Source organism: Entelurus aequoreus, linkage group LG11, assembly GCF_033978785.1.
Source record: "Entelurus aequoreus isolate RoL-2023_Sb linkage group LG11, RoL_Eaeq_v1.1, whole genome shotgun sequence".
Lineage (NCBI taxonomy): Eukaryota > Metazoa > Chordata > Actinopteri > Syngnathiformes > Syngnathidae > Entelurus > Entelurus aequoreus.
This window is the reverse complement of record NC_084741.1, coordinates 23730990-23750989: the sequence shown is the minus strand read 5'-3', so window position 1 is coordinate 23750989 and position 20000 is coordinate 23730990. Positions and strand designations below refer to the sequence as shown.

General features: G+C 38.4%; 1 protein-coding gene and 1 long non-coding RNA gene across 3 annotated transcripts in view; one reads left to right on the top strand and one right to left on the bottom strand.

Moving 5' to 3' along the window:
• The window catches only part of sostdc1a (sclerostin domain containing 1a), a 137670-nt gene that overhangs the window by 5593 nt on the left and 112077 nt on the right, over positions 1-20000 (bottom strand). Inside the window, exon 2 of one of the 2 annotated variants that reach the window (XM_062062719.1) lies at positions 4420-4568. In XM_062062719.1, the coding sequence (XP_061918703.1) occupies positions 4420-4568 (149 nt within the window). Of the gene's footprint in view, positions 1-4419; positions 4654-20000 lie in introns of those variants that run through there. The other variant, XM_062062718.1, reaches the window with a different exon arrangement.
• Positions 1-20000, top strand: part of LOC133659888 (uncharacterized) — a 34207-nt gene that overhangs the window by 6408 nt on the left and 7799 nt on the right. Inside the window, exon 2 of the long non-coding RNA XR_009827739.1 lies at positions 18989-19058. This is a non-coding gene — a long non-coding RNA (uncharacterized LOC133659888). The remainder of the gene's footprint in view (positions 1-18988; positions 19059-20000) is intronic.

Below are 20000 nucleotides of genomic sequence, written 5' to 3'. Positions count from 1 at the left end.
ACTTCATTAGGTACACTCAGGGCCGCCCTATATACGTAGATCACGTGCGAGGCCGCATTTTGCGCAAAATGACCGGGGCAGTCATGAAATTTCCCCGCAAACTTATTCCTAGACCCTTCCTGCTCAGTCACTGATAGGAATATGAAAACACATTGTCCTCAACATCACTGTCTTCCATGGCGCACAGTGTTAAAGTCAGAGTTGTGTCAGAAAAGTATTCAAATGTACTTTAATTATGTTATTTTGCACTTTTTAAAAAAAATTATTATTAGCCGGGGCAAACAACACTTAATTGTATGCTATAAAGCCTGCATTGTCACTTTATATTTTGATATGTTTCTAATACCTTGGCTGCCATATTTGCTACATGAGAGGGTCAAAATTAAACAAAAACAGCTATTATATTGGTGTGGCACACCGACATAGCTATAAATAGACAAATGTTTTCAATCAATTAATAGCTAAAAAGGTATTATTATATTTGCAAAGGCAGACTTTTTAATGGCTTACAACCATAAGGTGTCCGAAGTGCGACCCACAGCTAATTTTTTAACGACTTGCGATACATTCTAAAAATACAATTCCTAAAAAACATACAGTAAGTAGTGGAATACAAATGCAAAGAGATGTACTGTAACGAGAAAACGTTAAAATGTTGACACTTGTTACACAATGCTTCCATGCAGGCTGTTTTTTTTAACTGTCATTTCTCAAAAAATAATGAATCAAAATGAATGTCGCTATGCATTGTTGACTTATTCAAGGCTCTAATTAGTTACGTCATATCAAATATTTTACTTTGAAATGTATTTTGGGGAAATGTTGCATATTTTCTATGCCATATCAAAACCAAGGTTTTCTCTGCCATAAAACAAAAAGAAAACCCCAATAACTTTATAATCGACGGCTATATCTGAAGTTTGATGTAGTTTCAAGAATTGAAAGTAAAGAAAAACCTGTCATTGCTCAAAAAAGAATAATGAATCAAAATCAATGTTATTATGAATTATTGACCTTTTCAAGGCTCCAATTACTTCACATCAAATATTCCACTTTGAAATATGTTTCGGGGAACATTTAGCATATTTCGGTGTTTGCAATGTCTAAACTAAGGTTTTCAAAGAGCATGAAACATTAAAAAAAACAAAACATTTTTTTTATAATCGGTGGATGGATCGGAAGTTGATGTAGATTCATGCATTGAAAGTTAAAAAAAAAAAAAAAAGATGACTTATTCTTAACACTTTGATGAGTGGGGTCATTTTAGATCCCCAAGAATTTTAGTGTATTATTTTTTTTTAAAAACCTGTCATTGCTAAAAAAAAAAAAAAAATAGTAATGAACAATTTCCCTTGTGGATCATTAAAGTTTGTCTAAGTTTGTCTAAGTTAAGAATCAAAATCAATGTTGTTATGAGTGATTGACCTTTTCAAGGCTTTGAATACCACCCATCCATCCATCCATCCATTTTCTACCGCTTATTCCCTTCGGGGTCGCGGGGGGCGCTGGAGCCTATCTCAGCTACAATTGGGCGGAAGGCGGGGTACACCCTGGACAAGTCCCCACCTCGGCTTTGAATACTTCACATCAAATATTTCACTTTAAAAGAGAAATACTATATATTCTGTGTTTTTGCAATAAAAAACGGTTTATCTTTGGCATATAGCAGGGGGTCAAACTCATTTTATCTCAGGGGCCGCATGGAGGAAAATCTATTTCCATGTGGGCCGGACGGGTAAAATCATGGCATAATAACTTAAAAATACAACTACGACAACTTCAGATTGTTTTCTTTGTTTTACTTTGACCCAAAATAGAACAAGCACATTCTGAAAATGTACACATCACAAATAATCCTCTTGACAAAACACTTCAGGTTTGTTGAAAGCTCTGAGGAAAAAATTGGTGCAGTTTAAAAAACACCATGAAGAACACAATGAACTTAAAGGCCTACTGAAATGATTTTTTTTTTATTTAAACGGGGATAGCAGATCCATTCTATGTGTCATACTTGATCATTTTGCGATATTGCCATATTTTTGCTGAAAGGATTTAGTATAGAACAATGTCGATAAAGTTCGCAACTTTTGGTCTCTGATAAAAAAAAACCTTGCCCCTACCGGAAGTAGCGTGACGTTGTCAGTTGTTCACTCCCTCATATTTTCCTAATGTTTTCAACGCAGCTAGAGCTATTCGACCGAGAAAGCGACGATTACCCCATTAATTTGAGCGAGGATGAAAGATTCGTGGATGAGGAACGTTAGAGTGACGGACTAGAATGCAGTGAAATACATATTTTTTTTCGCTCTGACCGTAACTTAGGTACAAGCTGGCTCATTGGATTCCACACTCTCTCCTTTTTGTATTGTGGATCACGGATTTCTATTTTAAACCACCTCGGATACTATATCCTCTTGAAAATGAGAGTCGAGAACGCAAAATGGACATTCACAGTGCCTTTTATCTCCACGACAATACATCGACGAAGCTCTTTAGCTACTGAGCTAACGTGATAGCATCTGTCTCAAATGCAGATAGAAACAAAATTTAAAAATCCCTGACTGGAAGGATAGACAGAAGATCAACAATACTATTAAACCATGTACATGTAACTACACGGTTAATAGATCTCAGCCTGGCAAAGCTTAACAATGCTGTTGCTAACGACGCTAAGGCTAACTTAGCAACTTAGCAACCGGACCTCACAGAGCTATGATAAAAACATTAGCGCTCCACCTACGCCAGCCAGCCCTCATCTGCTCATCAACACCCGTGCTCACCTGCGTTCCAGCGATCGACGGCGCGACGAAGGACTTCACCCGATCATCCGTGCGGTGGGCGGCTAGCATCGGCTAGGTGTCTGCTATCCAAGTAAGTAGTCCTTGTTGTGTTGCTACAGCCAGCCGCTAATACACCGATCCCACCTACAACGTTCTTCTTTGCAGCCTCCATTGTTCATTAAACAAATTGCAAAAGATTCACCAACACAGATGTCCAGAATACTGTGGAATTATGAAATGAAATAAGAGCTTTTTTGTATTGTATTCAATGGGGAAGGCATACCTCTGTTCCCCTGGCTACGTCACGCGCATACGTCATCCTCCAAAGGCTTTTTCAACCGGAAGTTTAGCGGGAAATTTAAATTTGCACTTTATAAGTTAACCCGGCCGTATTGGCATGTGTTGCAATGTTAAGATTTCATCATTGATATATAAACTATCAGACTGCGTGGTCGGTAGTAGTGGGTTTCAGTAGGCCTTTAATCTCAGTGTATCTACAGAGCAATTCATCTTTTATTCACAGTCAATCTAGGATTGAACAAAATACAGCAAAAATAACAACTACTATCAACTACCTCATTTGTCATTTCCACATATTAATTCTGTGCTAACCTAACAAAGTAATACAAAGTGACATAGAAATTCAAGAGGGTTGATGCCTTCTAGGCATCGAGTGTATCGATAGAATAATAAAAGCTGTGCAATGTGTGAACATTTTCAACAAACCCAAAATAAAAACTTAAAAGACTGACAGTATTGCAGTAAATCTCACATTGTTCACTTTCTTTAAATTTTAAAAATGTTTTTTATTTGTTTTAAATTGGGTCGAGGGGAAGGAGTCGCTGCCCCGCTTTACCTCTGGCTTGGTATACTTGCTCGCCCCTGGTATAAACTATTTGCTTGCCTAACAGAATTGCTATTACGCCATCCAGTGGACACACTTAGAACAGCAGTTTATTTAATTTAAAAATGCAGCTACATTTTTCACATAGCAAACTCATCTCGCGGGCCGGATTGAACCTGTTCGGTCGCATGTTTGACATCCCTGGCATAAAGCATTAACACAAATCTAACTTCATATCGACAGACAAGCAGTGAAAGTAAAACAAATAACATGAACTTTTAAAACTTTTATGACTGAGACCCTTTCTGGTCCACTTTAACATTTACCAAACCTGAAGGGATCCCTAAGGGTTAAAACAAAATCTATATACTTAGTCGGTTTTAAAGTCGAAAAATGTCAAAATGGCCCCCGCATGCATGGAAAAAGTTTGGACACCCCTGGTTTATATGGAGGCTTTTGATGATGCATCCTTTTGAGCATTCTTGCTGCAGTACTTCAGTTATAACACATAACTCATGATTTGACCTCAAAACAGTATTGGATTATTCAGGGACCACTAATGAATGCATTGAAGTTAGTTTAGTAATAAGTCATTCACTGCAGTTAGCAGCGTTATATTTAAAAAAATAAAACTATATTGATAGCCTCCATCTAAATAGCAGGGCTGGCTAACATGCACCAAACAAACTTATAATGTATTTATTGAACAGCCTCAGAACAAAGTCACCATGCAGAGACGTTCCCACTTCAAAGTCCACACCCACGCTGGCTCCCCTGCCTGCTCTTTTTTCTTACCGCTTCTGTCGCGCTCTGTCCCGGCCGCTGCGCTCCCGCCGGACCGTGCGTGGTTCAGCGACACGTTGCTCCGCTGCACCTCCGGCCCCGGCGCGTTGACGTGCGGCGAGACGAGGAGCTCGGTGGCCTCGTTCTTGAGGGCTTGGCCGCTGCTCCTCAACAGAATGCAAAGCAAAACCAAAGATTGGCACGACTCTTGGTTCATGGTGGTTGTCGAGGATGAGGATGATGAGGAGGATGAGGAGGAGAGAGAGGGATGCTTCATGTGATGCTGCTCTGCTGCTTTTATGGAGGAGGTTTAGGTGCATGTGTCAAACCACGCCCACTTTTATTTGATGCTGATGGGATTAGTTAGTACGTGCAGACCTGGGCATTCTGCGGCCCGCGGGCCACGTCCGGCCCTTTGTGCATCCCTGTCCGGCCTGCCTGAGGCCAATCATAAATTACAAAATACATTTAAAAAAGTATCTATGTCGAGTGTGCAATACAACGGTGCTGCTTTTGTTTTGAAAAGCGTTATTTGTATTACTTCCGTGTGGACGTATATATGCGCGTGCGTGCGTGATTGTGAGTGAATGTGAACAGCTGCAATCACAAATTACAAAATAAAGTTGAAAAAACATCTATGTTGTGCGCGCAATACAACTGTGCTGCTTTTATTTTGAAAAGTGTTATTTATGGGCGTATGTCCGTGTGTAACCTGTGAGTGAAGGTGCACAGCGACAAGTGATGCACGGTTTACACCCGAGACGCTAAAAAGAGAAAAGTTGATGACGAATGGCGTGTTTTCAACAAGACATGGACTGCCAAGCAACGTTCCCTCTAAGGTGCGCGCCTGCGCAATTGCGCACTGCTCAAGCGTCCTCTGTGCGCAGCAAATATATGCCGCGCACCAAATCAAATCCCATCTGAATTCTAAACAAAATAAACACATTTATTCTGTGTAATTTTGCAATGCAACTCTGAGTGACAGTGACAACAAGGGGCCCTAACGGTGTTCGTCAACACCGTTCAATTGAACACCGTTCAATTATTGTAACGTCTATGGAGATGCTTCGAGGACACGAATTATATCGATCACTTTATTGAGCAAAACTGTTTATATTCGGCCATAACCGCACCAAAAACATGAGTAAAAACACTTCTATCTCGAAAAACTAGTCATTTTCTGCCGTACAAACCAGGCCAAAACCAACTTGTCATCTGTCACCAACACGCATACCACTAAGCCACTGGTGCGTTTATGGCCACACAAAAAGTCGGACAACTCAAACACCACACAAAGTTACACTATGACTCCTCAGTCATACATGTGCTTATTTTACTGTCATTTATTATTAATGTTAATTTATTTATATTAATCATGGAATGCTGTTACTAGAGAAAGTTACAGGAATGCACACTTCATCCTATGCTTACATTTCATTGTGCAACATGAGGATGTTTAAGGGGAACTAAGTGTGATCTCTGAAATGGGTACAAATGATTTCCAAAGCAGTGCTTTTGGTATAAAGTTAAGTTAGGTTAAATGAAAGTATTATTATTATTTATTATTATTATTATTATTATTAATATTATTTATCTTACGGTATATATAAAAAATAATTTTGAGCAAAATTTAATTGAAATTTTGTTGATGTGGCCCTCCAGCAGTGCTCGGGTTGCTCATGCGGCCCCGGTAAAAATTAATTGCCCACCCCTGGTGTAGTGAGTACTTTGCACTTCGGCATATGTTTTATTTCACGCGTGAATACTGAGAGTATAAACGATGTTTCGCCTGTACTTAGTACTAGCACTTCAAAAAATTACCAGGATTTTACAGCATAACTGTATTTTTACCACATTATAATCCATCCATCCCTTTTCGACCGCTTGTCCCTTTTGGGGTGGCGGGGGGTGCTGGAGCCTATCTCAGCTGCATTCGTACGGAAGGCGAATACACCCTGGACAAGTCGCCACCTCATCGCAGGGCCAACACAGATAGACAGACAACATTTACACTCACATTCACACACACTAGGGCCAATTTAGTGTTGCCAATCAACCTATCCCCAGGTGCATGTTTTTGGAGGTGGGAGGAAGCCGGAGTACCCGGAGGGAACCCACGCAGTCACGGGGGTAACATGCAAACTCCACACAGAAAGATCCCGAGCCCGGGATCGAACCCAGGACCTTCGTATTGTGAGGCACATGCACTAACCCCTGCTGCCTCCACAATATAATACTGTATTCAAAATGTACTGTGACTATACAACGAAATACTGTAAAAAATACCTTATATTTCACATAAATTCAATGTTACCTACTACTAAAATACTGTATTCTGTAATATACAACAAATGTATTGTAAAATCAAACTGTTCACATTTTGCCTATCATTCACAATCTTTAAAGTACCAATGATTGTCACACACACACACACACACACACACTAGGTGTGGTGAGATTATCCTCTGCATTTGACCCATCACCCTCACCCCCTGGGAGGTGAGGGGAGCAATGAGCAGTAGCGGTGGCACCGCCCGGGAATCATTTTTGGTGATTTAACCCCCAATTCCAACCCTTGATGCTGAGTGCCAAGCAGGGAGGTAATGGGTCCCATTTTTATAGTTTTTGGTATGACTCAGCCGGGGTTTGAACTCACGACCTACCGATCTCAGGGCGGACACTCTACAAGGCCACTGAACTCACAAATAAACCCTAGCAAAAGTCAGCTAAAATGGAGCCAATGGAGTCTATTCTGGCTATAAAGTGCTCACATTTTTTTTTAAATATACATGCTGTATCTGTGTTGGCCCTGTGATGACGTAGCAACTTGTCCAGGGTGTACCCTGGAAGAGTTAGGGCTGCATGGGATTCTGGGTATTCGTTCTGTTGTATTTATGTTGTTTAACGGTGCGGATGTTCTCCAGAAATGTGTTTGTCATTCTTTTTTGGTGTGGGTTCACAGTGTGGCGCATATTTGTAACGTAACAGTGTTAAAGTTGTTTTATACGGTCACCGTCAGTGTAAGCTGTGTGGCTGTTGACCAAGTATGCCTTGCTGTCTCTTACGTCCATCCATCCATCCATTTTCTACCGCTTATTCCCTTCGGGTCGCGGGGGGCGCTGGAGCCTATCTCAGCTACAATCGGGCGGAAGGCGGGGTACACCCTGGACAAGTTGCCACCTCATCGCAGGGCCAACACAGATAGACAGACAACATTCACACACTAGGGCCAATTTAGTGTTGCCAATCAACTTATCCCCAGGTGCATGTCTTTGGAGGTGGGAGGAAGCCGGAGTACCCGGAGGGAACCCACGCAGTCACGGGGAGAACATGCAAACTCCACACAGAAAGATCCCGAGGCCGGGACTGAACTCACGACTACTCAGGACCTTCGTATTGTGAGGCAGACGCACTAACCCCTCTTCCACCGTGCTGTCTCTTACGTGTGCAAGTAAAAGCTACATACACCATGTGGACGGGCTGGCACGGTGTTTGTACATGCTATAGAGCAGGGGTCTCAAACTCAATTTGCCTGGGGGCCACTGAATGCAGAGTCTGGGTGAGGCTGGGCCGCAAGAAAAGATTTCTTAAAAAAAATATTTTTAAATGTCTTTATTTTTATTTTCAACACAAAATAAAATCAAAATATAAATGAACAAAATGAGAATTAAGTAAATAAATCAGTCATAAGTAATAACAACAGAGGAGAAGTCTAACAAAACTCCTAGCCATTGTGGACAACACCTCCCACCCACTACACTCGGACCTTACGGGGAGAATGAGCACGTTCGGTGGAAGGCTCAGACTCCCAAAATGCAACACGGAACGACACAGGAGGTCCTTCATACCGACAGCCATCAGACTGTATAATGCATATGTTCCTTGACTGCACTTAAATGTAGAGTATATGTAGAATATATGTATATTATTTATAAACTACACATATATAATATATTATATATATTATATTATTTATTGTTATTCTTGTCTATTGTGAGCGAACTGTGGTGCTGAATTTCCCCCAGGGATCAATAAAGTACTTTCTATTCTATTTTATTCTATTCTATTCTATTCTATTCTATTCTAACAATAATAATTTGATTTCTCCAGTCAACAACAATGTATACACATACACATAATGTGCAACCCGGTTCACTCTCTCATCTCCCTGGTATTTTGCATACTTGTCAGCATTTTTAGTTGTATAATGACGTTTTAAATTGTATTTTTTGTGCACGGCAACTTTCTCTGTGCAAATAAGACACGTCGGGGTGCCCCTGTGCTCAACAAAGAAATATTGCATCTCCCACTTTTCCTGGAATTGTCTTTGCTCATCACTAACCTTTCTCTTCACTGCACGCTTTGAAAAAGACATGTTTGGGGTTGGAATATATATTTGTATTTAACCGACGCACGGAGAATAATGTTATTTCCGCAATGTGTGTCGTTCCGCTTTTCCTCCCGACAGCAACACGGCGGTCGGCGGAAAACCCTGGGAAAAAGTGACGGCTCCCGGAGTGTTATATGGCGTCATATAAAAATAAATGTAATGTTCATCGTGTGAGGCAATGCAAATTAAACAATAAAAAAACAAATAACGGTTTGAATTGGTCCAGGTTATCAGGGACTTTATTACTGACGGACTGACGACGGGAGCGACGAAGACACACGCAGTGACAGAGAGCGAGAGAGAGAGAGAGAGCAAGAGAGAGAGAGCACGCAAGAGAGCGAGCGAGGGAGGGACGGAGGGAGGTAGGGAGGGAGGGAGGAAGAGCGCGTGCGGGTCTCGTGGAAAAGCAGCAAAACGTTTCTCTGCTTGCATCACGCAAGTGACGTAATGTTCGGTCCTCGGGAGCCACCATGATTGGTAGATTCCTTGTAGCCCGGAAGAGTTAGTGCTACAAGGAATTCTGGGTATTTGTTCTGTTGTGTTTATGTTGTGTTACGTGTGGATGTTCTCCCAAAATGTGTTTGTCATTCTTGTTTGGTATTGGTTCACATTGTGGCGCATATTTGTAACATTGATAAAGTTTTTTTTATACGGCCACCCTCAATGTGACATGTATGACTGTTGACTAAGTATGCATTGCAGTCACTTACGTGTGTCTGTTGAGGCCGCATATTACATGCGTCTGTGCAGGCACATTGTTTGAATGGAGAAAAAGTGGACGCTAAACCTTGTGTCTTCAATATTGATGTCCTCAGTATTGTTGACGGGTGAAAATCGGGAGGGTTGGCAAGAATGCTTCAGCTCCGCGCACACAGCGCTGTCAAGCGCCATTCATATAAAACTTGCGGGCCGCACTAACATTAAACGTTCATATTAAGGTGGGGGCCGCACAATAACGTCTCGCGGGCCGCAATTGGCCCGCGGGCCGCATGTTTGAGACCCCTGCTATAGAGGATCAGAAAATGCAGTGCTATATTGGCACGCCCTTGATTAAGTTGTTAAGGTGATAACTGGAGAATATTTAACCCGGGAGATTTCTAAAAGAGGCACTGAGATCTGTAAGTCTCCTGGGAAAATCGGGAGGGTCGGCAAGTATGCAGCTGAGCCGCATCAGAGTGGTCAAAGAGCCGCATGCGGCTCCAGAGCCACGGGTTGCCGACCCCTGATGTAGACGTATTGCTAAAGTGCTGAAATACAAACCACAAACATAATAAAACAATCACTTACTGTACAATGTCTGCTCTCACTGAGATGCCCGTTCCAATGAAGAAATAATCATGATCCTCACAAAGGGTTAAAATAAAGGTGGCCGCAAACAACCTTCTTTCCGTGTCTTTCTCGCCGTCTCCGGTTACAAATTGGATGTCAAAGTTGACCAACATCTCGGTTTATGTCCGCAGCCTTCTACTATCCAGGTGGGAGGGATGATTTATAATCTAGAATTAACTTTCACCAACTCAGGAGTGATGCAGCAGCTCACCGGCTCTTTACGTCAATATAGCAGCATAAGCTGGCTCGCTCTCTTTGTTCCCTTCAACAACAACAACACTACTAATTATGGCAGACTTTGTGAGAAACAACGACGACTACTTTGGGATAAATGATGATCCAGAACCTTATATTTTTAAACCTGAATTTAAGGAGTATGATCTACAAGTTTTAGAAGCTTTGTGCAAAATATATCCAGCATAAGGGAACCATTAAGCATCATGTAGAAATATTGCTAAAGTGCTGAACAAGAAATACAAACTACAAACATAATAAAACAATAACTTACTGTACAATATCTGCTCTCACTGAGATGCCTGTTTCGATGAAGAAATAATTATGATCCCCACAAAAGGTTAAAAAAAAAATTGGCCATAAACAAGCGTTTAGACTTCTGTGTCTTTTTCACCGTCTCTGGGTACAAATTGGATGTCAAAGTTGACCAACCTCTCAGTTTATGTCCACAACTTTCTACTATCCAGGTGAGAGGGATGATTTATAATAGGGCTGTGAATCTTTGGGTGTCCCACGATTCGATTCAATATAGATTCTTGGGGTCACAATTCGATTCAAAGTACTTTTTTTTTTTCAATTCAACACGATTCTCGATTCAAAAACGATTTTTCCCGATTCAAAAGGATTCTCTATTAATTCATTTACATAGGATTTCAGCAGGATCTACCCCAGTCTGCTGACATGCAAGCAGAGTAGTAGATTTTTGTAAAAAGCTTTTATAATTGTAAAGGACAATGTTTTATCAACTGATTGCAATAATGTAAATTTGTTTTAACTATTAAATGAACCAAAAATATGACTTATTTTATCTTTGTGAAAATATTGGACACTGTGTGTTGTCAAGCTTATGAGATGCAATGCAAGTGTAAGCCACTGTGACACTATTGTTCATTTTTTTAATTTTTTATAAATGTCTAATGATAATCTCAATGAGGGATTTTTAATCACTGCTATGTTGAAATTGTAACTAATATTGATACTGTTGTTGATAATATTCATTTTTGTTTCACTACTTTTGGTTTGTTCTGTGTCGTGTTTGTGTCTCCTCTCAATTGCTCTGTTTATTGCAGTTCTGAGTGTTGCTGGGTCGGGTTTGGTTTTGGAATTGGATTGCATTGTTATGGTATTGCTGTGTATTGTTTTGTTGTATTGATTAATTAAAAAAAATAAAAATAAAAATAAAAAATGTTTTTAAATAATAATACAAAAAAAAAATCGATTTTTTAAAAATGAGAATCAATTCTGAATCGCACAAAGTGAGAATCGCAATTCAAATTCGAATCGATTTTTTCCCACACCCATAATTTATAACCTAGAATTAACTTTCACAACTCCGAGGCGATGCAGCAGCTCACCGGCTCTTTTTGTCAATATAGCAGCATAAGCTGGCTAGATCTCTTTGATCACTGCGCGGCTAAATATAGATTGTCCTAGCGCTTATGATAAAAATATCGCTAATACTTGGTTAAAATTCTGGTCACAAGATATAAAAGGAGTATTGTTGGCATTTTTTAAAATGTTTTTTTGAGGGCGTTATAGGCGCAATAGATTATTTCCAAATAGCTGTATTGGTAGCCAACCTTTGTTAGCGTTTCTTTACAAATAAGAGGCTTAAAAAAAGAGAAACATGTATGTTTTTATTTTTCATAAGGATTGTGAAAGATAAAATTCTGGAAAAAGTAGAGTTTTCTTTTAAGGGGTTCCGTAGACTACTTTGCACACCCTTGCACAGCAGCTGACAGTATGTTGTTACAACTAGAGCATTAGTAACCATAAAATTACAATTGTGATGTTACAGCATATAGTGGTAATTTTGTTGTAATTAGCTACGAAATTACAACATGCAAATTATGGCATTTAGTTGTAACTTTATTGTAATTAAGATTGATTAATTGTGGACCTTGCAAGCAACGCTCACCTGAGCCTGGCAGTACACTGTGCTAATTTTACTGTGCTACACTGTAAGAATACATTATGCTGAGTTAAAAGGGCGCATGCGTTATTTGCCAAAAGTGAGTACAAATGTGTGGACAACGCTATGGATACTTCCTGAATGTTTAAAAACAACACATACTTCGTCCATTGCTTTCTTAGGACTCTTAATGAGCTAAAAAAAACAACAAGGAAAATGCTGTGAAAAAGCTCACCAAAAACGAAAAGAACAAAAAGTATCAATCAGCACATTAGCTAACGACAGAACTGCTCTGCTGACTGATTGAGCGATGGAGATCGATCAGCCTGGCCACAATGGATGTGCCGCCGGGCACAAAATGGCTGTGATTCAGGCACACGCGTTCATACACGGACACAAACTTCGAACAGCAAAGCACATTTTTATTTGGTCTGTGGTACGTACATTGAAAAGTGCGTACAATGAGTGGTTCGTAAATCAAGGTTCCACTGTATAGAGCAAGTAAACTTGGATATACTTTAGAGCGCAGGGGTCAGTCTCACATCATTATACCTGACCCGCAAAAGCCTGGAAATAACGAAAGTCAATAAGGAATTTCATCTTTCTTGATGAATGTATTTCCATTTTGACAATTTTTTTTAATGCAGGCTAATGCAGTTCTTAACTCGATATTATTTGATACAACAAGCTATTACAATATTTTTTTGTTGTCATTAAAAAGCCTTTTCGAATTAAATTCTACACTAGTCAAACCAAAATATCTTCTTGACAGAAAGTTTTCCATCTGTTTGTGAGTAACCATTGATAATAATCAACTGAAGGGGCAATAGTGTAGGAAGCAGTCTCTCCAGGATTTTGCTACTTTTGCCTGAAATGGCGGATTTTGCTGCAGGATTTTAAAAAGTTGTGGCAAAAGCGCCCCTGGTCATGCAGGCTGACCTTTGTTTGGTTAGACCTCGGGTCAGCAACCTAAAATGTTGAAAGAGCCTTATTGGACCAAAAATCCCAAAAGAACATTTCTGTCTAGAGCCGCAAAAAATTAAAAGCCTTACATAATAATAATAATAATACCTGGGATTTATATAGCGCTTTTCTAAGTACCCAAAGTCGCTTTACATGTTAAAAACCCATCATTCATTCACACCTGGTGGTGGTAAACTACTTTCGTAGCCACAGCTGCCCTGGGGTAGACTGACGGAAGCGTGGCTGCCAATTTGCGCCTACGGCCCCTCCGACCACCACCTGTCATTCATTCAACATTCATTCACCGGTGTGAGTGGCACCGGGGGCAAGGGTGAAGTGTCCTGCCCAAGGACACAACGGCATGGTAAGAGGCGGGGAGTGAACCTGCAACCCTCAGGTTTCTGACACGGGCGCTCTACCCACTACGCCATGCCGCCCCAACATAAGTTTTATAATGAAGGCAACACATGATGTAAGTGTCTATATTAGCTATATTAGCCTACTATCAAAATGAATATGTGTCGCAGGCTGACGCAAATCTCTGTTGAAAGAAATGTTGAAATTTTAATATTTATTCTGTACATTTTTGGAAAACATTAGAACAACGGAGGCTTCTCACAGAGTGAGATAACTCCTGGAAATTACTGGCTTGGAATGACCAAAGGTATAGATGTGTGTGTCCAAGTTTAAGGAATGGCAGGCTGTCTTCTTCTAATGGATTTACTGTATTACAATCTTCGCAAGCTGGGTAACGTTAGCTGTGGTCTGGAACAACATGGCACACAAACAACTATCAGAAATGCAGCCAATATTACATACATATAATGTGTCATGAGACATGCAAATATAAATTAAATACACAGAGGACATAAGTAAAGGAAATTAAATGAGCTCAAATATACCTACCAACAAGGCATAATTATGCAATATGTACACACAACTAGCCTAAATAGCATGTTAGCATTGATTAGCTTGCAATCATGCACTAACCAAATATGCCTGATTAGCACTCCACACAAGTCAATAACATCAGCAAAGCTAAACTTTGTGCATTTATGCACAGCATTAAACGTTTGGTGGACAAAATGAGACAAAGGAGGAGTGGCATAAAACAAGTCTTTCTGTGGCAGTGTCGGAGAAAGTTATACATTTAAACAACAACACACAACTACAGTGAGTTCAGGGTACGCCTAAATTAGTAGGAAAAAACGATGCTCAGCAAATACTCGCATCAGTGAAACATGTTTAATAAAGTGGGCTTTCTAACAATTAAGAAGGTTGGTGTCGTGTTTGTCCTCCTACAGAAACCCTATTAAAACAAAAAATATACATTTTTCCCCATTTTCATACATTTTTGAAAAAGCTCCAGAGAGCCACTAGGGCGGCGCTCAAGAGCCACGGGTTGCCGACCCCCGGGTTCGGCAGTTGTGTTGCGTTTGAGTGCTGCTGGGACAGAGAAAATAATTAAGAGACATCCTTTCCCTCTCAGTGAACCGCAGCTCCCCAGTGCCGGCAGCACTCGTGCAGCCCTAGACTCTGATGTTACCAGGCAAGACGCAATAATTGTGTTCCTGACTTTTGTTGCCAGCTTTTTACAATAATGGCTGTGTAAATTGTAAAACTATCCCGCTGTACAAGCTGTACACTGGCTACTCTGAAATATGTGCAAGTTTAATTTCTGCCTTGAAAGGATGTTGTGTCATAAGTGTGAGAGGGATAGTTTCAGTGATGTCCTAAGCTTACATCCTTGCTGGGTAAAGTATTGCATTGAATTGTCAGTAAAAAGCTGGTTTTGCATCCATGTGTGCTGACTTTTAGTGGAGCAGTTCCCAGAGAATGAGGCGACAAAGTCACCATGTTGAGTTTGACACTTGTACAAATTGCACTTTTGTCTTTGATTCTTTGCTTTTAAATCTTCCCAAGTGAACCCAATCTGTCACTCGAGTTTCACTCATGGTGTCCTCTGGCATTTGTTTTGTTTTTGTCCTCCGCAAAACAAGAACACAGAGCTTCCGAGAGAAAATATAAAAGAAGAAGACAACATGGTCAGAGTTGACTGTTTACACTTAAAACCCCCAACGCCACTCCTTGGTAGGGGTCCATTGACTGATGACGGGTGAACATGATAGGTCTTGGCTTTTGTGTTTCTCCCTCTGTAAGGATAGATGATAGATGGCTCCAAGCTGTAACATGATCAGGATCTTAAATGCCAATGGAATGATTTTTTTTTTTTAATTATAAATGAATGAAAACATGATGCATTATTAAAAATAGTCTTCATGGTGAAAATAACATATTAGATCTATACGGATCATATACATACATTTATATGTATATATTTATTATAAAATAAATATGCAGATACATATATACATACATATTATATATATACATATACATATATATATGTCCCCATGTGCATGTCTTTGGAAGTGGGAGAAAGCTGGAGTACCCGGAGGGAACCCACGCAAAAAAAAAAATCAAAAAAAAAAAAAAATATATATATATATATATATATATATATATATATATATATATATATATATATATATATATATATATATATATATATATATATATATATATATATATATATATATAAAAAATAAAAAATAAAAAATAAAAATAAAAATATATATACATATATACAGACAAACCCCGCTTCCATATGAGTTGGGAAATTGTGTTAGATGTAAATATAAACGGAATACAATGATTTGCAAATCCTTTTCAACCCATATTCAATTGAATGCACTACAAAGACAAGATATTTGATGTTCAAACTCATAAACTTTATTTTTTTTTTGCAAATAATAATTAATTTAGAATTTCATGGCTGCAACAGGTGCCAAAGTAGTTGGAAAAGGGCATGTTCACCACTGTGTCACATGGCCTTTCCTTTTAACAACACTCAGTAAACGTTTGGGAACTGAGGAGACTTATTTTTTAAGCTTCTCAGGTTGAATTCTTTCCCATTCTTGCTTGATGTACAGCTTAAGTTGTTCAACAGTCCGGGGGTCTCCGTTGTGGTATTTTAGGCTTCATAATGCACCACACATTTTCAATGGGAGACAGGTCTGGACTACAGGCAGGCCAGTCTAGTACCCGCACTCTTTTACTATGAAGCCACGTTGATGTAACACGTGGCTTGGCATTGTCTTGCTGAAATAAGCAGGGGTGTCCATGGTAACGTTGCTTGGATGGCAACATATGTTGCTCCAAAACCTGTATGTACCTTTCAGCATTAATGGCGCCTTCACAGATGTGTAAGTTACCCATGTCTTGGGCACTAATACACCCCATACCATCACAGAAGCTGGCTTTTCAACTTTGCGCCTATAACAATCCGGATGGTTCTTTTCCTCTTTGGTCCGGAGGACACGACGTCCACAGTTTCCAAAAACAATTTGAAATGTGGACTCGTCAGACCACAGAACACTTTTCCACTTTGTGTCAGTCCATCTTAGATGAGCTCAGGCCCAGCGAAGCCGACAGCGTTTCTGGGTGTTGTTGATAAACGGTTTTCGCATTGCATAGGAGAGTTTTAACTTGCACTTACAGATGTAGCGACCAACTGTAGTTACTGACAGTGGGTTTTTGAAGGGTTCCTGAGCCCATGTGGTGATATCCTTTACACAATGATTTCGCTTGTTGATGCAGTACAGCCTGAGGGATCGAAGGTCACGGGCTTAGCTGCTTACGTGCAGGGATTTCTCCAGATTTTCTGAATCCTTTGATGATATTACGGAGCGTAGATGGTGAAATCCCTAAATTCCTTGCAATAGCTGGTTGAGAAAGGTTTTTCTTAAACTGTTCAACAATTTGCTCACGCATTTGTTGACAAAGTGGTGACCCTCGCCCCATCCTTGTTTGTGAATGACTGAGCATTTCATGGAATCTACTTTTATACCCAATCATGGCACCCACCTGTTCCCAATTTGCCTGTTAACCTGTGGGATGTTCCAAATAAGTGTTTGATGAGCATTCCTCAACTTTATCAGTATTTATTGCCACCTTTCCCAACTTCTTTGTCACGTGTTGCTGGCATCAAATTATAAAGTTAATGATTATTTGCAAAAAAAAAAAAATTGTTTATCAGTTTGAACATCAAATATGTTGTCTTTGTAGCATATTCAACTTAATATGGATTGAAAATGATTTGTATTCCGTTTATATTCACATCTAACACAATTTCCCAACTCATATGGAAACGGGGTTTGTATATACATATATACAGTATATATGCATATATATATATATATATATATATATATATATATATATATATATATATATATATATATATATATATATATATATATATATATATATATATATATATATATATATATATATATATATATATATATATATATACATATGTCTTAATTGGATTATCCAAAAAAAAAAATAGTGCTCTATACCGTGGTAGAGCGTAATATGTATGTGTGGGAAAAAATCACAAGACTATTTCATCTCTACAGGCCTGTTTCATGAGGGTTTCATCATCATCATCATCAATCTTTATTGCAGACCTTAAGATCCATTTAAACATATAAAAACAGAATACAATACATTAAAAAACAAAACAATAAAACATACATTAAAAACAAAACAATAAAACATAAAAATAATAAAAACATAAAACCCAAATGTCAGTTTCTGACATACAAACATGTGTGCCAATGATTCCACAAGCCAGATGAGTACTTAACAGAACTGCAGCCAGAGTTCGTTAACACAGAGATTATGTCATTTTCAGACTCAGATACCCTACACATAAACTTATACATAATGTTGTGTAGCAACGCTGAAAAAGTGGGCACCCCAACACTAACAAACATCTGGGTTGCACTGGATCTTCTTTGAATTCCCAGGAGAAGCCTCATACAGTCATTATAAGCAACCTGCAGTTTCTGTATGCTTTTCTGCTTATACTTTACCCACAGGGGGCAGTATACATCTTTCTCAGCATGTTGGCTTGGGCATACAGCATACGCCGCTGTCTGTATAGGTCATCATCATCACCCAATAGATCAGTAATGATGTGCCCCAGATACTTAGTTTTATCACACACACTCAGCACCTGTCCTGACAGATAGAATGAAGGAAAAGAGAGGTCCTTGTCCTCTCTTGTTCCTCAATCATCAGGAGATTTTTTGCTCCAAAACCTGTATGTACCTTTCAGTATTAATGGCGCCTTCACAGATGTGTAAGTTACCCATGTCTTGGGCACTAATACACCCCCATACCATCACAGATGCTGGCTTTTCAAAAATCTCCTAATGATTGAGGAAACCCTCATGAAACAGGCCTGCCGAGATGAAATAGTCTTGTGATTTTTTCCCACACATACACACATATATTTATATATATATATATATATATATATATATATATATATATATATATATATATATATATATATATATATATATATATATATATATATATATATATATATATATATATATATACACACACATATATGCATATATATATATATATATATATATATATATATATATATATATATATATATATATATATATATATATATATATATATATATATATATATATATATATATATATATATATATATATATATATATATATATATATATATATGTGTGTGTATATATACACCCAATTTACCATAAATAGTCAGATAAATTGAGGACCTTTGACCTCTCAAATACACAATAATCACAATTGACTTAAAGTGCTCTAAATTGTCCTTTGATTTAACAGGAGCTTCACTTGAGGAACAATGGTGCCATCTGCTGGCAATGAACAGTTTCAGCAACAAAACATGACTGCGGTGAGTACACAGTATTGATATTAATATAAACAATGATTTGTTCTCATTTTGTAACACATTTCTTCATCATAAAAACATCTAAATAATCTGTTCCAAAGTCAAACTGTGGCCAACCTAAACTTGATGTTTTATGTCACTTTTGAGCATTTGTAAACCTTTACGCAAGTGTGACAATAAGTGAGACTGATGTCATCTTGTTTTCTCACCTTTTTTTCTGAATACACTTTGTCGATGCTGAGCGTTCTATATGAAGATGTGTTGCAAAAAAACACAAACCATAAAAAATGGGAAAGAAAGCACATTCTTAGTTTGACACTATAAATTAAGGGTGTCAAATTCATGTTCAATGAGGGTCACATTGCAATTATGGCTGCCTTTACAAACAGGGAAATTTATGGCTGCCTTGTTTGTAACCGCTAATATGTATGAAAATAAAAATATTTTCGCCTCATGATTTTATACAATGGCCTTTGCATTTGATTATTATATTTTTAATATAGAAATTGCCAAAATTGTGCTTTCAAGGTGACAATCAGATATTAATTATTAGATTTTATTGAATTTTTTTTGTATTAAAGTATATAATATAGGGATGTGACTCAACTCATGATTCGATTTGATTCAAATTCTGAGGGTGAAGATTCGATTAGGAATTATTTAACAAAATTGTTGATTAAAAACAGTTCTCGTAATATAATATTTGGTATAAAAACTATAATTAAACCTTTCAAAACAGGTTACAGGTTACAAAAGCTCCTCTTGACAGCTGACATATGATGCACTATATCGCATCAGTAGCCTAAAAACATTTTTTTAAAAAAGTATTCTTAAATTTCTTTTTTATTTTTCAAATTTTTTTCAAATCGATTTTTTGAAATTATGAATGAATTTAAAATCTAAATAAATAAGATTTACAATTTGGACGTGGATTGTGTTTTTTTA